Source organism: Paramisgurnus dabryanus, chromosome 3 (genome assembly GCF_030506205.2).
Source record: "Paramisgurnus dabryanus chromosome 3, PD_genome_1.1, whole genome shotgun sequence".
In the NCBI taxonomy this organism is placed as follows: Eukaryota; Metazoa; Chordata; class Actinopteri; order Cypriniformes; family Cobitidae; genus Paramisgurnus; species Paramisgurnus dabryanus.
This window is the reverse complement of record NC_133339.1, coordinates 42658255-42675996: the sequence shown is the minus strand read 5'-3', so window position 1 is coordinate 42675996 and position 17742 is coordinate 42658255. Positions and strand designations below refer to the sequence as shown.

Genomic DNA, 17742 nt, shown 5'->3' with positions numbered 1-17742 from the left:
CATTTACCAAGCAAACAAATTTTGGTTCAGAGAACGGCATAATGTTCATTTATGGTTACAGAAGAACATACAGAAAACGTTACTGTATGTTGATTGGTTGCAATGAAATAACCAAATGCGTTATGCGTAGGTTTGTGCGTAAATGCATAATCATTTCATGCACTTTCTTCCTTTAAACACTGATATAGGTATGTCAATCAAAGTAATTGATCATAAAAATATTTTAATCACATCTATAATTGATCAAAAGCAAAAGTCGCCAAAAATAGCGAATTAAACGGGAATACGATGGATTTGCTCATAAGCACCATAACATCTGCATAATTGCAATATTTAATATGAATGCTATTAGACTAGCAGACTGAAAGTAATGGACCTTAGCACCTGTTGCAGTTTTGACATGGATTATTCAGTATGGCAGAGGGAAAACACACACACGCGCTTAGCATAATAATGTGATCAAAATAAAAAAAAGTCAAATTTCAATGCTGGAGTCAAATTAATTGTGTTGTCACATTCAATTTCTCTCATTGAACTGAAACCAATTCAGTGCCGAGCTCATGCTGTCAGTTATCCATACATACACTGATGCTCTGCCCCCTGGTGGATTCATATGAAAGCCTAATAAATCATTTGTAGTCAGGTGCTGTAAGGTTTAATATAACCTCAAACTCAACCTTTACAGGTTTTCACAGCACACTTGAATGATTTAATATAAAGAGTGACCCACATGATGGCTTATACTATGAAAGTGAATTTGGTTTGCTTACAAACATTCCTCAAATTTTCTTTTTTCGTGTATATCAGCCCACAGAAATGTTTACATGTTTGTAACAACACAAGAGTGAGTAAATGATGACAAGATTTTCATTTTTGGGTGAACGATCCCTTTAAGCTGCCGAATGCCAATAAAAACACTTAACTGCAATAGTCATTTTAAAGCAACACCTGCATGTGTTGAATTATTGTATTGTTCATTTCAATTGTAGTATTTTGGTAATGAAACACTCCTAAAGATGCAAGGCATGAAGCTGCTTGTACTAAACACGCTCTTGCGAACATGAGCCTCCACGTGTGGCCTGAACAATCACATCGCAATTTTTGTAACAGCGTGAATGGCGCCTTAAGAAATATATTTCTTGGGCAACACTTTTTGGCAGATTTAGTTTGCTGTAGTTCCTCTAGAAAAATCTGATTTGAAGTTTAGACTTTTATAAAGTCACTAGATCCACATTTTTTGAAAATATGCTCATTTTTCAGCTCCCCTAGAGTTAATCAAATGATTTTTACTGTTTTGGAATCAATTCAGCTGATCTCTGGGTCTGGCGCTAACACTTTTAGCATCGCTTAGCGCAATCCATTGAATCTGATTAGACCATTAGCATTGCGCTAAAATAACCAAAGAGTTTCCATATTGGATATTCGATATCGCCAGGAGGCGTAGTGATATTACACAATGCCCGAAAATAGTCCTCTGCTTTTGAAAGTAACCAAGGGGACTATTTTCGGGCAGTTCATCTATCACTACGCCTGCTGCAGCCATGTTACGGCAGCAAAGTCCTTGATTATTACGCCAGTTTCAGAGTATAGTTCATGGCCAAATCTGCCTAGAAAATCGCAACTTTTAATTTTCCGTCCATCTTAGTACACTACAGAAGAGTCAAGTTTTAAACAGGAAAAATATCGAAACTCTTTGGTTATTTTTTTGCGCGATGCTAATGGTCTAATCAGATTCAATGGATTGTGCTAAGCTATGCTAAAAGTGCTAGCACCAGACCCGGAGATCAGCTGAATGGATTCCAAAACAATAAAAAGTCAAATGTTTAACTCTAGGGGAGCTGGAAAATGAGCATATTTTCAAAAAAGTGGAATGTCCCTTTAACAGAGACGCATGACGTGAAACATACAGATGCAAGAAACATCTGCAAGTGCCACAGTTTTACTGCATTGATTTGGACAACGTGTGTTGGCAGTGTGTGAAAACAACCGCCCTACGATAAAAAAATCTTGTTTTTGAATCCCCATTAAACCAAAGCAGTGTCATTAGACATGCCGTTTTGATTCTCTTATCAATGTGACGTCACATTAATAAAGCCCCACCAACTTACAGTCCTGCATTACCATAGTTTCCACCCTCAGTGAGTTGTACTTTGTCCACTAGATACTATTGTCTCAGACTGTATTAATCAGATCTATTTTATCTGAAAGCGCTCACTGTCTGTTTGTTAAGAAAGTGAGAACCTGTAGCTCATTTGAAAGGTACAGACATTAAAACAGTGCATTTTTACTCCCACCCAAATAGGGGCATTTTGGACATGCTATAATAAATGATCTGTGGGTTATTTTGAGCTGAAACTTCACAGACACATATTCATGAGACTTAAAAGGCCATAATAGGTGCCCTTTAAAGGGATAGTTCACCTACACATGATGTAAGCACACAGTTGACTTCCATAGTATTTGTTATTCCTACTATGGAAGTATATGAGTACCGCCAGCTGTGTTGTTCCCATCATTTATCAAAATAACTTTTTTTTCAGTGCTTCTAACACAGAGGTGAATAAATAATGACATAATTTTCATTTTGGGGTGAACTATCCCTTTAAAGTGGTAAATCATTGCATTAGCAGTGGAAAGGTCATGGGTTCAAATTTTGATTCCCATGAAACACATCTAATAATAAAAAAATTAAAAAGTGTTAAATTAATACATGTAATTCTTTAACACCGGCATAACGCATCAAATAGATGATTTTGGTGGGTGTAGATAAAATAATAAAGTATGAATAAAAGATTTTATTTACAAAACAGAAATAAGAAGGTAAAAAGGTTACATTATAATAACAAAATGCATAAACCCCCCCCCCCCAAAAAAAATAAATCCTATTAAAAGCAAGCGTCTTTTAAAATCATCCTTTACAACCTCAGCCCACTTAGTCGACAGTGATGTTTACAGATTGTAGCGCCTCTACTGCCCAGGAAGGGTACTGTTCACTGGATGAGAACATCCTCCTCATGAACGCTTTCACAAACTCAGGAAACCTCTTCTCTATGATGCTCTGACGTACCGATCGCATGAGGGTTAGCTAAAGTGCGAACAGAAGTAAATGAAATCACAACAATAAATATTTTAAGAAATCTGTAAACCTGTGTGGTAATTACCTGGTAAGAGATATTATGGATGGTAATGTGATGCATGGCTGCAGTGTCACTCTTGAACAGGGCGTGAAGATAAGCCCGACTGTGTCTGTCAGATTTTTAAGCAAAGAAAACAATCATTTTTTTTAGCTTTATGCCAGTTCTGATGATATTAAGGTGAGTAAATGATAACAGAATTGACATTTAATGGTGAACTAATAGTTTATGTACAGCATTCCAATACCTTCTGCAGGTGGGACACTGGCAGTCAGGATCAATGGGCTGGAAGTCTTTAGCATATTGCTTTTGTTTAAGCTGCAGAGATCCCCAGGGAACCAAAGCTGAGCCAAATCTCTGAAACAGGCCAAAATTAACGGTATTAAGTTAGCACAATATTGAGAGTGCTCAAAAGTATCAATGGAGTCATTAAAGGATACTGTCGATCAAAAATGAAGTCGTGAAGGTATTGGGGTTAATTCATTATGTGCAACTTTTAGAAGGATCTTTTGACAGAAGAAAAAGACTGTTACATGAATACGTATGGTGGCACAAAATAATGAGAACTATATTGTATGGCGGAAGAGCACTTAGTTTGCAGCACATCGACCTCGGAACGCAGTAATATAATCACTTCTGACTACTTCACCTCTTGCTCAAACTTCTGTCAATATTACTGCGCCCAAGGTCGAAGTGCTGCAAACTAAGTGCTCTTCCTCCATACAATATAGATCTCATTTTTTATCCGCTTAAAAAACCACCACTTTTTATTTTGTGCCACCATACTTACTCTTGTAACTACTAATGTAACAGTCTTTAAATAGGGAAAACATGGAAGTGTTTGGTGGCTTCTAAATTCATTCTTGTTTGGATCCTAAGAAACGAATGGGGCTAGGCTAAATGCTAACACATTCACGACGCCCTGTACAAAGATTAAGTGCACGCATTGAATAAAGGTAGGTCTGTATTAATTTGTCTAAGTTGAGGTAAGAACATAGTAAAATATTGAAAAACTGTGGTGTTTTCCTTTAATATATGAGAATTTTTTAAGCTTTAAGGGGTTTTGTACACCAAAACTTTTAAACGCGGCTGAAAACGCCTGGACAACGCCGAATGCCAGCTGTTTTTCAGCTGAGTGCCAGCTTTCTTCAGCTAAGCGCTTTGGTAGCTCTGATACGTCAGCTGTGAGACGGTTGGTTGCTGTGCTACTTGTCCCGCCCCCCTCCACTGTGATTGGACGGCCACGTGAGAACTGACAATTTGACGAGCGGAGCTTTTCATTGAAAGTTGAAAATTTTTCAACTCTCTGTGCTCAGCCCAGAGCGTGGAAAAACCACCGGGCGCCGGTTTTCAGAGCGGAAAAAACCCGTAAGCTGCTGGCTTATTTGAAAAACGCCGAGCTTCCATTGGAAACGATTGAAAACATGCGCCGGCCGTGGGCGTAAAAGTTTTGGTGTACACGCCCCCTATGTTTTGATCAATATCAAATACAGGAATTATAGCTCCCAAGAATTAAAGCACGTTGAACAGAAATTTAGGGATGGGTGATATTTATGCCTTTGCTCTTTATTTTTTTATAAAAATTTAATTTTCTTTCAGTTTTCCACTGATCCATCTCTATCCTAATTTTCTTACATTCACAAGTCAATGTAGTCTGGTGGCAGCTCTTAAAGGCACAATATGTAATTTTCACCGTTAGAGGTCATCATACAAAAACAAAATGCAACTTGATGTCAAGGGCTGCATAATGATTAATCGCGACTAATTGTTTGCAAAATAAAAGTTTTTATTTACATCATATATGTGTGTGTACATATATATATATATAAAAATCACACACGCATGTATGTATAATTTTAAGAAAAAAATATATTTATAGATTAAATATTTATATATAATATAAATTATATATAAATCTGAAAATGTATATACACATGTAAATACTTCTTAAATACCTACATGTATGTGTATTTGTTTATACCAAATTATTATACACTGTACACACATATATTATTTAAACAAAAACTTTTATTCTGCAAACGATTAGTCACGCACGATTAATTGTTATGCAGTCCGATTGATGTCGGTATGAACTGCCAACTGAAAATCATTCAGATGGGACTTAAAAATCATGTTCATGGATGATGTAATAAAACAAAGTTTTAAAACCATTATGTAAGCCAGTGTCACTTGATAGCGTCTACGTCCGCATGTGGGCCTGCGCAGATCGGCCAACGTATGTCGTGAGAGCTACTCGAGAGGTACTACTTTTGGATCACTCTTGTGATACTATGACACATCTATGATTTCCACTGCTGTAAAGCTCAATTTAAGGATAATTTAGACATTGCACAATTGGCAGGTGACCTTGTAAAGAGGAATGAAATGCTTTTTAAAACGGCAAATTCTCCGAATTCAAACACTGTTGAAAGCATTTGGAATAAATGTAACTACACATGAAAAAAATACATTAAACTGTGCTAGTAGTTTTAAGATATTTTAATGCCAAAATCTTACATATTGTGCCTTCAAAGGGATAGTTCACCCAAAAATGAACATTACCCTGATTTATTCACCCTTAACCCATCCAAGATAATTATCTTAATAAGACGAACCCACTGGAGTCATATTAGAAAATGTCTTGGCTGTTCCAAGCTTTATAATCATGTAAATGGTGCTTTTGATTCAAAGCCCATAATATTCCTTCACATAAGTAATCTACACGACGTTTCCAGTGTATGACGTACACTCACCTAAAGGATTATTAGGAACACCATACTAATACTGTGCTTGACCCTCTTTCGCCTTCAGAACTGCCTTAATTCTACGTGGCTTTGATTCAACAAGGTGCTGAAAGCATTCTTTAGAAATGTTGGCCCATATTGATAGGATAACATCTTGCAGTTGATGGAGATTTGTGGGATGCACATCCAGGGCACAAAGCTCCCGTTCCAGCACATCCCAAATATGCTCTATTGGGTTGAGATCTGGTGACTGTGAGGGCCATTTTAGTACAATGAACTCATTGTCATGTTCAAGAAACCAATTTGAAATGATTTGAGCTTTGTGACATGGTGCATTATCCTGCTGGAAGTAGCCATCAGAGGATGGGTACATGGTGGTCATAAAGGGATGGACATTGTCAGAAACAATGCTCAGGTAGGCCGTGAGCCCAATTGCCACTAAGGGACCTAAAGTGTAGAAACATCCCCACACCATTACACCACCACCACCAGCCTGCACAGTGGTAACAGGCCATGATGGATCCATGTTCTCATTCTGTTTTTAAGCTAAATTCTGAATTTACCATCTGAATGTCTCAGAAATCAAGACTCATCAGACCAGGCAACATTTTTCCAGTCTTCAACTGTGCAATTTTGGTGAGCTCGTGCAAATTGTAGCCTCTTTTTACCTATTTGTAGTGGAGATGAGTGGTACCCGGTGGGGTCTTCTGCTGTTGTAGGCCATCCGCCTCAAGGTTGTGCGTGTTATGGCTTCACAAATGCTTTGCTGCATACCTCGGTTGTAACGAGTGGTTATTTCAGTCAAAGTTGCTCTTCTATCAGCTTGAATCAGGCGGCCCATTCTCCTCTGACCTCTAGCATCAACAAGGCATTTTGCCCACAGGACTGCCGCATACTGGATGTTTTTCCCTTTTCACACCATTGTTTGTAAACCCTAGAAATGGTTGTGCGTGAAAATCCCAGTAACTGAACAGATTGTGAAATACTCAGACCGGCCCTTCTAGCACCAACAACCATGCCACTCTCAAAATTGCTTAAATCACCTTTCTTTCCCATTCTGACATTCAGTTTGGAGTTCAGGAGATTGTCTTGACCAAGACCACACCCCTAAATGCATTGAAGCAACTGCCATGTGATTGGTTGATTAGATAATTGCATTAATGAGAAATTGAACAGGTGTTCCTAATAATCCTTTAGGTGAGGTTTTTTTAGTTTGTAAGTTTTAAATATTGTAATTTTCTTACAATATTGCATTGATAGACATCAAAAGGCCTTTATTAACCCCCTTGAGCTGTGTGGATTACTTCTGTGAAGGATGGATGCACTTTTTTGGGCTTCAAATCAAAAGCACCATTAACTACCATTATAAAGCTTGGAACTGCAAAGACATTTTCTAATATAACTCAGATTGTGTTCGCTTGAAAAAAGATAATCATATACATTGAGGATGGCTTGAGGGGAAATTTTCATTTTTGGGTGAACTACCCCTTTAATGCTAGAAACCTATTGGCCAAATTGAAAGCATGATTCACCATATTGCTGAATTTTATACCAGCGGCAAAATATACTGTAAATATTCTATATAGTGCCCCAATAAAAAGACAACCAGAGAAATCTATCACTTACTGCTGTACGAGTCGGGAAAACACAGTCAAACATATCACAGCCCAAGGCAACGCAGACCACCAGGTCCACTGCATAGCTATAAGACAAATAAAAAAAAACAATAAACATCCATAAAACAACAGAGTAAACAGTACAAGCACCAAATAAAGTCGGCCTTACCCCACTCCCATAAGGTAACGGGGCTTTTCTCTGGGCAGGTGGTCTGTGCTTAGAGTTACCATCTTCCAAAAATCATCCTTCTCCTCTCCCCCACTTAAACCACCAATGGCAAAGCCTGGCACATCACGCTTTGTCATTTCTGTTGGAAGAGAGAAAAAGTAAAATCTTAAAACTCAGTTAAAGATTCATGAATGTGTAATAAAGACAGTATGTTATATGTAATATTGCTATATACTGTGGTGTAGCTCTAATAACACTTTACAAAAATAGACTATATTGATTCCATAGAAATGAATAGATGATGTTAAATAATGACATGCTGTGCACACCATCTAAACAAGCCTTGCGTAGTTTTGCATCAAGTCCCCCTTGTATAATAGCAAACAAATTCTGTCTGTCTGGATTTTTATTTGCTGCGATGCAGCGGTCCAGCCAGCGCACCGAGCGGTGCATCGCCTCTTCCACCCGTGGCCCTTTCACAGTACTGCTGACCACATCATCCAGTTGCATCATAATATCCGAACCTGCACACAATGCAGAGAATTACAGTCCACTGGGGATATAAAGTCTCGACTAAGCATCATTATACATTCTGAACGGGTTGAGAGATAATGATCTGCAACAGGTGCCGTACCCAAGCTGTTCTGTATGGCTATGGATTGCTCAGGGGTTAGCAGGATTTCTTTGCCATCATACGGGGAACGAAACGTGACCCCTTCCTCTGTTACTTCAGAAAGTTCGACTAGAGACACCATCTGGAACCCTCCGCTGTCCTAGCAATAAAAATGAGGAGTAAAACACAACATTAGATCATACCAGACTATGATGGATAACCCCTACCAACTACTAATTTACAAAATATTATTATTTAAAATTACTATAATAAAACTTCTATGGATTGTAAATTTTTTTGACCACACATTATGGTTAATACATGGTTACTGTACTAAAAAAATTGTTAATTTTTAATAACAATACCATAGTTTAACTTACCAACTTTACCATGGGTAATTGTCACAAAGACATCTTTTTGTTGTGCATGCTTACCGTTAAAAGATTTCTTTTCCAATTCATAAATCCATGCAATCCTTTAGCTTTCTCTATTAACTCTGGACCCTGTGTGAACACATAGATATCCATGTATAAATACTATAGTATACTTCTGTATTCCTAGATATTTCAGTACTGCTTAAACCTTACTACAATAAGCTTTTACTGCAATTTATCAATTCACCATAGTTTATACTATAAAAAACTGTAGTATGCATAACGTACTTATTATGCAACAGTACACTGTTATCATCTACAGTTTACTATAGTAAATAACCACCTTTGCGTTGCAAAATGAGCTGCATGAATACTACATTATTTTTTTTTACGTGGGACAAAGTTTTAAATCAAATGCATTTCATTTATTTATTCATCATTCCTGGGAACATACCGGTCTCATACCCAAGTGGTACGTGTTGCCCAGGCATATGTGACAGTCCAGATCTTCCAGCTGGTCTACAGTGATCCCCTTCATGGTACCCTGAGTGCCCACCGGCATAAATACAGGGGTACTGACAGCGCTGTGGGGCAGAATAAGAGTAGAAGCTCGCGCTTTGCTGACGGGACACTCGGCCACGATACGAAAAACAAGAGGAACGGCCGTGGGTAAAGCTTTTACTGATGCCATAGTGCTCTCACAATCATGTGGACTAATTTCTATGGGCGCAGCCATTTTGAAAAGTGTTTGTAGTGAACGACACCAGGAAGTGGCTCAAGAGTCTCTTCTGACTCAAGACTAACCATAATTAAAGATCATTTTTTTGTGATTGTATGGATTGTTCTTAAATATTTCGTCAGTTTTTTTTATAAGATGCAACTATATTTAAGCCCTCAACAATGTATTTTACAATATAATATGTTATATTGTAGGAAGGAATTTAGGAAATATAAGTGCAATGTATTATTAATTATAATACCATAATTTACTTAATAAGTGTGTATTAAAATTATTATAAGATACAATTATTTAGTAAATGAATTTTGGCTTTGCAGTTCAAACTGAAAATAAAAAGGCTTTCTTTACAGACTTGATCGACTTCATGATGCGCCACAAGAACCTATTAGAGGATGACGTCAAATTTCCGCGAGAGCTATTTGAAATCTAATTTCTCCCTTAGGATTTCTCGATCAGTCTCGCGGCACTTTGACGTCATTTCTTGCGGCGCCAGCAATACCACTAATTTGCAGCCAAAACGAAGGCTGGGCCAATAAAAAGTAAAAACACACCCGGAATCGCTCAAGAGGACCAATCAGATCCCACTACATCGGTTGACAGGAGGCGGGACTCGCGTCACCGGTGGAGGTCGGATGTCGCCTGACCGGATGATAGCGAGAAGTTTTGTTTTGTGAGTTTACGTCTGATTGAACCGCCGATCACTATAAGAATATTAATGAAATCGCTTTATTACGCTATATCTGACCGTTTCTAACGTTTAATTCATGACTTGTCTTTGACAGACTAAAGTGGAAGTGTCTGAAAGGTGGAAACTGAACAGTTGTTAAGTAACCCGAGCGCCCTGCTGCTGTAAGCCCGTTCCTGTGCGCTGAGAGACGGCCAGAAACCATGGGCAACCGGGGGATGGAGGAATTGATCCCCCTGATCAATAAACTTCAAGATGCTTTCAGTTCAATCGGCCAAAGCTGTAACTTGGATCTGCCGCAGATAGCCGTGGTGGGAGGACAGAGCGCCGGAAAAAGCTCCGTGCTGGAAAATTTCGTCGGCAGGTTGGTTCAATTGGTTGTTGTGTTTGTCGTTTACGTCAGTAATCAGTCGTAAATACGATCTCCGTTAGTTAAATCTAACTACGTATTCACTTGACAGGGACATGGCCAACTCATTTGTTACGATTACAGTTGCGTTTGTATACTTGCTCGTCGATCGATTGACTTGGATTTGGTGTCATTCACAAACGCGAGTTACGCAACTGACGTAAGTGGACGCTGTCTGTCGTCCCTTGAAATGAAATGGGCGTAAGTGAAGGCATAGCGCAAAATAGGGAAGTTGGCGGTATGGCTCACACAGACGAAGTTGTATCTAGTCGGTGTCTATAAAAGCTTTCAAATGGTACTAAAGGAAAAGTAAATTCACTTATACAATTCCAACTGTGTTTATTGTTAGAAGCTATGAAATTGTTTCCTTGTTCTTATGCATGTATCGCGTGACACTGACACTTCTCTGAACATTGACGCCATGCACGTCGATGTGTCCTTATTAAAGTTATAAATAATGTAATTATTAGTGTATATTATTGTTAGTTATATGGTACTACAAAGGTGCTTCTAAAAAATGCCACAGTACAAGGACAGAAATGTCGTAACCTTAGACAACACTACGATACCATGATAGTATTAAAGCGCAATGGTAAATCTCATAAAAAAATGTTCAGGGCACATGTAACCTTGTCAAATAAAAGAATGCTAGTTAGCACATTTCAAAAATATTTTCTGTACTAAATTTTTATTCAAAACATATTTTTGTGTGGTGGTGGCCTAAGAAATGTGCTGTCACAAAATATTTGCGGGATGATATATCACCTGGATGTGTTCTTGACAGGTTTTATAATATTCATAATATATCCATAAATAATACAGCTGCTTAGCATTGCATACTTAACTCATTAAAGACAAGTATGCAGAGCTTTAAGGAATAGTGTGGAGTATTATTTTGAATAATCATTTCTGTGCTCTGTTTATAGTTAGTTTCTAAAAACAAATCTGAATCAAATGTAATGTAAACAGAAGTCATCCTGTTCCGCTTGACCTTGTTATTTGTTGAATATAGGTAAAGGTTGGTGTAACCACCTGTTTTGCAGTATTCATAGGTCACTGCCACACCTGTTTCAAACAACAGGCAATGATAGATTATATGAACCAGACCTGCTGTTCAATCTCATTTGAAGCTGCAGATAGGAAGAGGAAATCATACTTGGGCAGAAGAGGATTGTCAATACTTTTAAATCTGACCCGCTTTCATTTTCTTTAGCATTCTTCTTTGTATGACTGATCTCAGCACTGACTCGAATTTGAATGAATTGTGTCTTGATGTTAAGCAGTGCAGAGAGTGAGTCAGAATAATTGCCTGAAATTTGTTGCCATTTCTCAGGCATAAATAAAAATGTCTCTTGAGAGCTTTTGAATGCATGTATTCATTTTCTTTGATCAGTGAAGCTATAAAATGATTGATATGTTGACTAAAATATGTTGTTTGAGCACATATATTATATGACTGCAGTATTGTGTCTCTTATGTGGTGGTGTTGTTGCACTATGATTATATATGCATTATATAAGCTATCTGCCACCCTGCCCTACTTATGGTTTCACTGCCAGACACTTACAAACTCTTATCTGTCAACTACTATTAATTGAAAATGACTAGGGTTGCAAAGGGGTGGAAAGTTTCCTGTAAATTTCTGAAAACTTAATCTGGAGAATTTTGAAAATATTCCAAATTGGAAACTTATTGGAAATGTATATGCATTATTTTGAAATGTATATAAACTATATCCTTTACAAACATAAAGATGTTTGGTCATAATAAGACATGCATGCAAGGTAAGACAAATTTTGAAGGATTCTGATGTTTTGCTCATCAAGCCTGGATTTGTTTGATCAAAAACCCTTCAGAAATCATTTTAATATGAACACACTGCACAAGGAAGTTATACGTGAGTACATGCAAAGATGGATAAGAAATTATCTGTGCATGTTACGGAATAATGCAGGGTAGAAATTTAACTGAAATTGCATTAAATATTGTTGTTTTTATGCTCCACGTTTTTTTAACTACATTTAAGTTCCCTGTTATAGGCAACTCTTCAATTTTTTCATATTCGCAGGTTACTTCCATTAATTCCTATGTATTCCCCTTAATTCCCATATATTCCTGTTAATTCCCATGGAAAGTTTCCAGTCTTGAAAATTCCTGAAATGTCTCATCCCTAAATTTGACTTATCTAACTAGGGATAGATATATTGCAATGACCAACAAATATTGGTCTTGACTGATTAATCTTTCTGTGCATTTAAATTAGCTTGTCTTTAATAAAAAAAGACAATCAGATGTTAAGGCAAAGTCTTACAGACAATAAATTGATCTATCATTATTCACTTTTTAACCTGATGTTATGTTGTGTTAAACACAGAGATGTATAGTAACGAAGTAGAACTACTTCACTACTGTACTTAAGTACTAAAAGACAGTATCTGTACTCTACTGAAGTATTATTTTTTTCTCCTACTTCCACTTTTACTTCAGTACATTTTTTCTTTGAGTTTAATACTTTTACTCCAATACATTTTTTATGTGCTGCATAGTTACTCGTTACTCTCAAATGTTACGAATCATGGTCACATGGTGGTCTGAACCAATTGGAGATAGTAAAGGGCGACCCCTCCCAACCTCTCACTCACAAATATGAGCCAGGGTTGTTGACAAATGTGAAGCGAAGAGAGAACCAAAGTGCGCGAGAAAGACAGAGAGAGAGAGAATGCGCAAGAAAGGGCGAGTGTGCGCGAAAGAAGGAAACCTAAATTCAATGAAACACCTTGTACCTTTACCTATTACCATTTTATCGACTAATATTTCATTAATTCTGAATTCTCTATCGCCATATCAGTTAAATTAATCTGAATTATCTGAACATTCATGTCCTTGTACTCCTGCTACAGCCAAAGGAATTGTAAGTGTCCTTTAGCTTAAACATTTGAAATAATATAAACAATATTATATTCAAACTTTTGACTGTTTTCTTTAATAACTACATTACACAATACTTGTACTTTTACTTTCAGTACTTGAGTAGTATATTTTAAAATAAACTACTTGCAATACTTAAGTACAAAGCATGTTTAATACTTTAGTACTTCCACTTAAGTGCTGTGCTTAAAGAGCACTTCAACTTCTACTCAAGTCACTTTTTTGATAGAGCACTTGTACTTTTACTCAAGTCTGGGTCGCTAGTACTTTATACATCTCTGGTTAAACACAACAACACAAGTATGGGAGAGGGCACAACCTAACTCTTTTTGTTTGGGCTCAATCGTTCAAAAATATATCAGTTTGATTTAATTTTAATTTTACACAAGCAACACACACATCTCATCTACAAATGAACATTTGAAGTTTGTTTCAATATTAAAAATATGAACAAAAATAAATTTGACACACGATTTTTGATAAGACAGGCACATTTATTTTGTTGGCAGCCAGCAATCATTCATATGTAGGCTATTTAAAACAACGGCAAGAATTACGCTAACGTTAGCGGTTTTCATATCATAAGTGCTGAGGGGGTAGTTGTAACACAGCGTTACAATTAACCCCGCTGGGTCAAAATATTTTCAAGCCCACCAAAAAAATGTATTGTTGTTTTCGTCAACAATACAGTGATTAATATGACATAGCATTGGATTTGGTATCTTACACACCCAACTTAGAAACCGAAAAAAAAACATATGATGAAAAAATTTACTTACATGCCACCAAAACACTCGTTCATCAATAACTCTCTGGAAAAACATGATACATTTTCAATAATTTGCGGGAGATCGTTTTTTGGCAGCGTGAAAAAAATACCGGTAAAACAAAACGCTCAACCTTGTGCAACAATGTAAACAGTCCGTGTTACAACTAACCCCCCATTAGTTTTTGCCCCGCGCACCCCTACTTACAATTATATTTATAAATATTAGGGATCGATACCACTTTTTTAGAATACGAGTACGAGTACTTGCATTTCAGTACTTACCGATACCGAGTACTTAATAAAAAACAAGATTTAAAGGACAAGTTCGGTATTTTAGACTTAAAGCCCTGTTTTCAGATTGTTTATGGTCAAATAGAATGGTTTTGACTGAAATTTCGACATTTTCGGCTGCCCTGAGAATTTTCGCTTGTTTGTGTTTCAGCTCAGACCTCTACAATGGCTTTATAGGTGCACTGGAACAATCCTTCCTAAAATGCATTAAACTTTCGTTTACAAAGACGTGAAACTCACCGAGTGGTCAGGGGTGTTCACTGGTATGCTCACACAAAAATCGCTCCAAAAGACGCATTCCAACAGGTTTTATCGTAGTTTTTACCAACTCCATTGACATGTATTAGATGTGCTGTGAGGTACGGTATTACTCCGCGCCGGGAACTTTGTTTCTATTCTTGCAATTGGCAAAGGCGGATTAGCGCCACCTCCTGGGCTGGAGTGTTTATTATTCAAGCTCTAAGCGGAAGAATGTACGGGTGTGAGGCGTTTGGGGAAATAGGTCCACAAGTTAACAACGAATGCTAAAACAGCTGTTGGAAAGCATCTTTTGCAGCGATTTTTGTGTGAGCATATCAGTGAACACCCCTGACCACTCTGTGAGTTTCACGTCTTTGTAAACGAAAGTTTAATGCATTTTAGGAAGGATTGTTCCAGTGCACCTATAAACCCATTGTAGAGGTCTGAGCTGAAACACAAACAAGCGAAAATTCTCAGGGCAGCCGAAAATGTCGAAATTTCAGTCAAAACCATTCTATTTCACCATAAACAATCTGAAAACAGGGCTTTAAGTCTAAAATACCGAACTTGTCCTTTAAATTTATAGGTAACAGCTTTAGTCATATCATTTAACAAAAAAACAAGGGACTAGTTTTCCAGTTTGTTGTAAACTCTGCCTCTTTGGACAACACGAGGCATTAACCCCTTACACGCCGCTCAAACATAGACATTTCTCAGACTGTGGTATCGATCTCTGGTATCGGGGGACTTTTAACGAGCACGAGTACTTTAGAAAATGTGGTATCGAAGCCGATACCAGTATCGGTATCGGTGCATCCCTAATAAATATTATGCAAAACAAATGTTTATTCACTTTCACAAATTGTCTGTTTGTCTCTCATTACTGTAATTACATTTGTGTTGTATCTGCATCATATCGACTAGTCCACCACATCTCGGAATTGGCCATTAACAAACTCATATCGGGTGACCACTATGGCTAACCTTCACTTTTATCTGCAGTGCTGCCAAACCCACTCAGGTCTGTTTAGCTGTTTTATGCATTATAAGTTATCAGATTTTTTGCAAAACAGATATTTATGTTTCTTAGTGATATTATTCTGCTCCATCCCTAGAGGTGTCTTAGTTTTAATGTGGGACCTTACTGGCGTACAATAAATTCAACTTTTATTGACGTGACTCTGGAGGGCGGAGCCTAAGGCATTGATGTTTTTAGTAGTTTCTCGCCATATCCAGCTTTTGAAGTATGGCATGCATAGTGTTTGTCTGAGATATTGTATTATGAAGGCAGTCACTTGACGGTTGCGGTGCAGTTTCTTCTTTGTTTTTGTTATGCTTTTATTATGCTGGTGTTTTTGAAAGGCTGAATCATTGTTTGGCATGTCACACCCACATGCTTGCCTTATAGTGGCTGCTTTTCCTCAAGGACACATTACATTTGTCTTCTTCATTATAATGCACAATGTACCCACAGCCAGGATAATCCTAGATATCAGGGAACTTAAAAGTATGTTTTCATTTCTGTAGTGAGATGTTGTTAAGAAAGTGTGGCCGTTGTAAGTCGCATGACATTGACATCGGAAATGCTTTCGTTCTACCATGTTAGTTCAGTAAAGAGCCGTTCACCCAAAAATGAAAATTCTGTCATCATTTACTCACTCTCTACATTTCTTTCTTCTGCTGAATACAAAGGACATATTTTGAGGAATGTTTGTTAGAAAGTAGATCTGGGGCACCATTGCCTTCCATAGTATTATTTTTCCAACTTTAAAAGTCAATGGTGCCCCAGATCTGCTATGTTACAAACATTCTTAATAATATCTTCCTTGACAACTTGAGGATGAGTAAATGAAGATTTTAAATTTTTGGGTAAACCTTCCCTTTAATTCATCATTGTTTATTAGTTTTTAGTTCTGGGAAAGCTTCTGGGAAAAGTGTGCTGGTGAAAAAGCACCGTACGACACAGATGTCGAATTTTGAATTCGGTGTCTCATGAGCTTACTCAAAGCTTGAACTCTATGATGGGTTTAACTTTGTTTACTGTACTTACAGCAGACGTGGTGCCTGAGTTTCTTAACATAGGCTTAACAGTAATAGGACTCAACCTTTGCATAAATGCACCAGAATGGACATGCATTATACTCTGCATAGCATCTCAAAATCACTTTTAAAGATTTTTTTTCTTAACTAATAATATTCATTTAATTGTCCCAGTTTGCACCAAAAGGCATCATGCATCTCTTTTATGTCGCTAGACAGGAAGACAAAAAGTTTGAGGTTTCAAAGCATGCACATGACCACCATATTTGAATAAAAAGCCACTGATCTGGGCCATCAGTTAAATGCAAATAAACGACTCCTGTTTAAAAATAATAATAAAAAAGACACATCAGCACAGTGATACCTTAGCGCATTAACACGCTCTGGTGCTTTAACCTTCTGCTCAGCTTTTATCCACCATGCTAACATTTAGACAGCTGGGAATTAACAAACAAAAGCGCTATTCATTTCACGGACACAATCTGAGCTCAGTGTACATTAGTGAGTTACACATATTAATTAGCCAAGTCCATCTGCGTCTTTGGTTAATGCTTTACAGTGACATTCAGATTGTTGGTCTGATTTCATCTCGCAGAACTGGATTTTCAGGATCTTTCGCTGGATTGGTGGGTAAAACTGGCTGAACCAACCACAGCCCTGAAATGTAAGAGCTCTTTCTCTTGGTTGTTTATTGTGGGGCTGATGTCATTGTTCTGCGTGACTTTCGCTATCTGTTGTTGCCGTCTGCTTTAGGAGGGGCAGTTATTCAGTGGCTGTATTCACTATGGGAGGAGTAGCAAACCGTCTTAATGGAGGAAGATGGGCTGAACAGTGTTGAAGAGCAGGCAGAGAAGGCCTAGGGCTGAAATTTCTTGAGAAAAAGGAAGTTGAAAACATTTTGTGAATGCTATCTTGTTGCATAAGTGATGGTAACATTGTATGTAGTGTGAACCTCTTGCAAACATGTACCACGATACGGTAATGTTATCAG

At 37.5% G+C, this 17742-nt stretch overlaps 2 protein-coding genes across 11 annotated transcripts in view; one reads left to right on the top strand and one right to left on the bottom strand.

Moving 5' to 3' along the window:
- Positions 1-1869: 1869 nt before the first annotated feature.
- Positions 1870-9431, bottom strand: qtrt1 (queuine tRNA-ribosyltransferase 1). The gene is made up of 9 exons (XM_065263178.2): positions 9105-9431; positions 8711-8779; positions 8298-8436; positions 7993-8187; positions 7664-7802; positions 7505-7580; positions 3382-3491; positions 3162-3246; positions 1870-3085 (listed from the first exon to the last, which is right to left on the bottom strand). Exons 1-9 carry the CDS (start codon positions 9384-9386, stop codon positions 2933-2935), a joined length of 1248 nt encoding a protein of 415 aa, XP_065119250.1. The 5' UTR covers positions 9387-9431; the 3' UTR covers positions 1870-2932.
- Positions 9432-9918: 487 nt separating this feature from the next.
- Positions 9919-17742, top strand: part of dnm2a (dynamin 2a) — a 61868-nt gene continuing 54044 nt past the window's right edge. For all 10 annotated transcript variants that reach the window (XM_065263206.2, XM_065263204.2, XM_065263207.2 and 7 more), the window contains exons 1-2: positions 9919-10059; positions 10172-10438. In XM_065263206.2, the coding sequence (XP_065119278.1) occupies positions 10278-10438 (161 nt within the window). In that variant the 5' untranslated portion in view covers positions 9919-10059; positions 10172-10277. The remainder of the gene's footprint in view (positions 10060-10171; positions 10439-17742) is intronic.

Excerpts from the sequence above, each read along its gene's own strand:
- qtrt1 (XM_065263178.2), bottom strand. The coding sequence starts at position 9,386 with ATGGCTGCGCCCATAGAAATTAGTCCACATGATTGTGAGAGCACTATG. Across the intron at positions 8,437-8,710 it reads GGAAAAGAAATCTTTTAACG|GACAGCGGAGGGTTCCAGAT; the intron begins GTAAGCATGCAC and ends TTTTATTGCTAG. Across the intron at positions 3,492-7,504 it reads TTTTCCCGACTCGTACAGCA|AGATTTGGCTCAGCTTTGGT; the intron begins GTAAGTGATAGA and ends GGCCTGTTTCAG.